At 43.2% G+C, this 4047-nt stretch overlaps 1 protein-coding gene across 1 annotated transcript; it reads right to left on the reverse strand.

Moving 5' to 3' along the window:
• Nucleotides 1-746: 746 nt before the first annotated feature.
• LOC147633535 (E3 ubiquitin-protein ligase RING1-like) lies at nucleotides 747-2583 on the reverse strand. The gene is made up of 2 exons (XM_086806636.1): nucleotides 2320-2583; nucleotides 747-2226 (listed from the first exon to the last, which is right to left on the reverse strand). The coding sequence occupies exon 2, from the start codon at nucleotides 2214-2216 to the stop codon at nucleotides 996-998; it is 1221 nt and encodes a 406-aa protein (XP_086662762.1). The 5' UTR covers nucleotides 2217-2226; nucleotides 2320-2583; the 3' UTR covers nucleotides 747-995.
• Between the last annotated feature and the right edge of the window lie 1464 nt (nucleotides 2584-4047).

Below are 4047 nucleotides of genomic sequence, written 5' to 3' on the forward strand. Positions count from 1 at the left end.
ATGCAGGATGCTGTAAGTTTCCGAGATATCTTGAGACATATATCCCCTGTGGGTGGGCCTCAATCCAAGCTCTGATTAGAGCGTACTTCGGGAATTGTAGCAAAAGGGAATTAACTCAGAAAGATGTCATTGGTTTACACAAGACAAGCAGGTCTTTCTGGAGTAAGGTAGCATGGCAACAGGGGGATTGAACATACAAGAAGCTGTCAAACGTTGTGGCCAAATGAGATAGCAGAAGGTGCTTGTGCTCTTTGATCCCATAATGTTTGTTAATAATGACCTATCAGAAATCGGTTATTTCCAGAAGGTTTGACCTCATAACAAAGGGGGGGGGGGGGGGGGGGGGGGGGGGGGGGGGGAAGTTACATCAAGTGTGCTTTTACAGGTCATGATGAGCCTTCTTGCATGCCCTGGTATGGCCTTGGTAAACCAAACCTTGATCGTACTTAGACAATGAGAAGAATGGAAAAAATTTGGTAGCAAAATCAATTCAGCTTGTCTTAAGCACTTACTTCATTGAATTTGGGATATGCATTTGTCAATCATTGTACAATGAAACAGTTAACACTATTTGGGTAAGCATCTCATCACCCCTTTGCATGGAAAAAACACTATTGAGCAATCACATCTATGCTCCAAACAACACAAAAGCAAAACAACTGGCTCATGGGCATTGCCTACAACTTCGAACCATGTGGTCCAGCATATAATTTGCAATTCACGATATGTTATTGATTCTAATCATAAAGGTTTGAACAATGAGCTGCATTATGCATAAGCATGTACTACATAACACATAACCATCAAAGGTCTCCAATAAACCAGATAACAACCATTGACTCCACTGAAAGCTAGAATAGCCAAATATCTATCAGCAACTTATTAGCCTCAGCAATCAAGACAAGAAATAGGATGAACACGCAGAACCACCTCACCTGGTATACAGGCCCATCATATACAGACAAGTTGCCACAAATGCAAATAAATAGCCAGGGTTAATCCAGATCTTCTTGCCTTGTCTCAGACATTACAGTGTCACCATCATCAGCAGCAGCAGCTATGAAACCCCTTGTGAGTTGCCCCAGAATCGCATTCCTTTCCTCGACCGGTTCACTAGAAACTGTTTCTATGCTCAAATTTCCTGTCTGTGTATTTGCAAGGGGCTGGGAAGTAGCAGGCATTCCCCTGAGCCAAGGAATCACAAGGGAGAACCGTCGACCTGTCCCAGCACCTCCATCAGAACCATTGCTATTACCTCCTTGTGTAGAACCACTGGTTTCTGCACTAAAAAGTGCATCTTGCTGCTCTGATGCATTGTCAGTTTCTGTAGGATAGCTCGCCACAATGGGTTGTCCAATAAGACTCTGAAATGTGAAAGGATTCCGACTTCGTTCCCCTTGTGCACCCTCTGCAACTGCAATCTCAGAAGATTCTCCAGCCCTGGGTCCCTGTGCACGAGCTTGTTCATAGTCCAGGTCATCTGTGGGCAATTCATATCGACACACAGGGCAAGAATTGTGCTGTGCCAGCCATGGCAAAATGCAATCAGGATGGTACATATGATTGCATGGCATCTGCTTAACTTGGGAGCACAATTCAAACTCATCCTTACACACAGCACATTGGGCAGCATCCGTACCGAGGTGCTCTTTAGAGATCCTTACACTGGGCAATGCTTCAACTGCAGACCTGGAGGCTGGGGGGGTGCCATACTTGTTGGGATCATTTTCAGCCAGCTGCTGGATGAGGTGCTCCAGCCCAGGCCCCACAAAGTAGTCTCCGATGGTCCCGGGGAGGCGCAGAGGCCCTCCATTGTCAATGAAAAGATCCCCATTGCGCAAGTTGATAAGATTCTGTATCCGACCTTGGAGAAGGAGTATTGGGTTGAGATCACGGGCATCCGTACCAAGCCTCAGGATTTGGGGTGGGCCTTCATTGTTGCTATCGGCGCCATGGGCGGTCATGGGTGTGACTTGCATGTGGGATAGAAAACTTGACATGTCTTCCAACAGCTGGCCGAAGCCAGGACCCATGTAGTCCAAATCATTAAATGTGAAATCTGATGGGAAAGGGGCATCTTCTGGGGAAGGGCCTCCGGGGCGTTCTTCTATGAAATCACTGTTACACTCCGGACAGATCAGATTGTCCGGGCTAGCCAGTCGTATGGTTCTCTCGCAATGGTGGCAGTAATAGAGGAGCCCAGGGTTGGAAGCCATGCAGGGCCTCCTAAACATGAACAGACAACTAGAGCTTGATGTTTGCTGGGTCAAAAAAGGGCACAGCTCAACATGCGAACAGCAAAATTAGATGGAAAAATACCTGGTAAATTGATTGCTTCAGTAACCCATCCTTTAAGTTCGCCTGCGACGCTCAAAGAGGCACCATCTTGGTGCTCCTACTATGAAGCGTGGCCCCTGGTTTGCGTGTAGTTTTACAAGGCGCCCATTTCGTGAAACGACATGAGGCCTGCCTTCTCCATCTCACCAAGGTCTTGTCTAATATTAAGTGTTTAAGCGCCCCTAACGAGTGAATGTAAGCCACACCCTTTCCTTCCCCATATAAACACCCAAAAAACCAAAAAACAAGAGGATCTAGTTCCTCACATCCATGGATCAGTTAAAAAAAACAAGAGTGAAGTCCAAGGGGCCACACCACAGAGCATTGGATGTCCCTCATTCACACACCTTTGGACAATAGAGTAGAACTTGCACTTTGAGCCAATGCCCATTGTGGTTATGGCAATTCCTTATCGGAGATCCACCAGGCATAATAGAGTTTTTAGTAGATGCACTTGTGTAGGTCCTTCACTACCTAAGCTGACATGCCTAAGGCAGCTAGGTCTCCTAGAGCTATGCCTTGAGGGAGTAACGGAACTACTATCAACAAAGTTAATGTCATAAGTGTTTCTTTGGGGAAGCCCCTAACCCCGACTCGAAAAACAAAAGTAGAACTTGTACACATTCTTGGAGTGTCCCCTTCCTCACATCCATGGATCATTTACTAGTGTGCCAAGCATTTGTAACCTACGTCACAATAAGCCTTTATTGCCACTGCTATAACCCACAAATATGCACTTAGTTGCTTTGTCATCATTAAGCTTAGTCTTGAGTTGTTGCTTTGCTTCATTTGGCACTCTTTGATTTCTTTGATGTATGCTTTCCTTTTTTAATAGAGTGTAGAAGTAATCATCTGACCCTCATCCACACACCTTTGGAAAATGGGGTGGACAATGGGTTAGAACTAGCACACCTTCATATGGTGTGCCCTTCCTCACATCTAATATCATTTGCATATGTGTCATCACACAAGTCATCTCATGTCATTGTTATATTTCTACATTTGGCCCTCTCAAATAGAAGCAAGCATCATGATGATGGGAATCATGGACGTAGAGAGGCATGGACCCCATGCAAGGTCAAATTTCTTTGTTTATGCTTTGTTTTTTTTAATATGAAGTGTAGACTAAACATTTGTACCTCCTTCCTCCCATAAAGTCAATAGCCCACATTACAACTCATCCCAAGCTATTGCTATATTGCTACATTTGGTGCCCTCACATTTCTTTGTTACATATCTTGTTTTTCTATTCATGTCAAACATTTGGGACCCTTGTGGTGGAGCCTGTATATATTAGCAAATCTCTAATTAAGTTTTATTTAGTGTGTTTATTTAGGTCTTGAGGTCCCCATCCACCTAACTTATTATTTTTGTGGACCTCAAGTGAGTCATGATATTTACCTCAAATAATAAATCACAAAGATTATGCCTTGCCTGTTTTCAGTCTTGAAAACTTGCATTTCTTTAGACACTTTAATTATATCTTAGTACTAAATCTTGTGTTTTAAATTTAAAGCTTTCAAAATTTGAAGCTTTCAATTAATAGTTTGTGCATGTATCTTAGTATGAAATCTTGTGTTTAATTATATCTTAGCCACTTTGATTATATCTTTGTATTAAATCTTGTGTTTTAAATTTAAAGCTTTCAATGAATAGTTTGTGCATGTACGAGCACACAAGCCATGATGTTTACCTCAAACTATAAACAAC

Source organism: Cibotium barometz, chromosome 12 (genome assembly GCF_041138505.1).
Source record: "Cibotium barometz isolate CiBa-2024 chromosome 12, ASM4113850v1, whole genome shotgun sequence".
In the NCBI taxonomy this organism is placed as follows: Eukaryota; Viridiplantae; Streptophyta; class Polypodiopsida; order Cyatheales; family Cibotiaceae; genus Cibotium; species Cibotium barometz.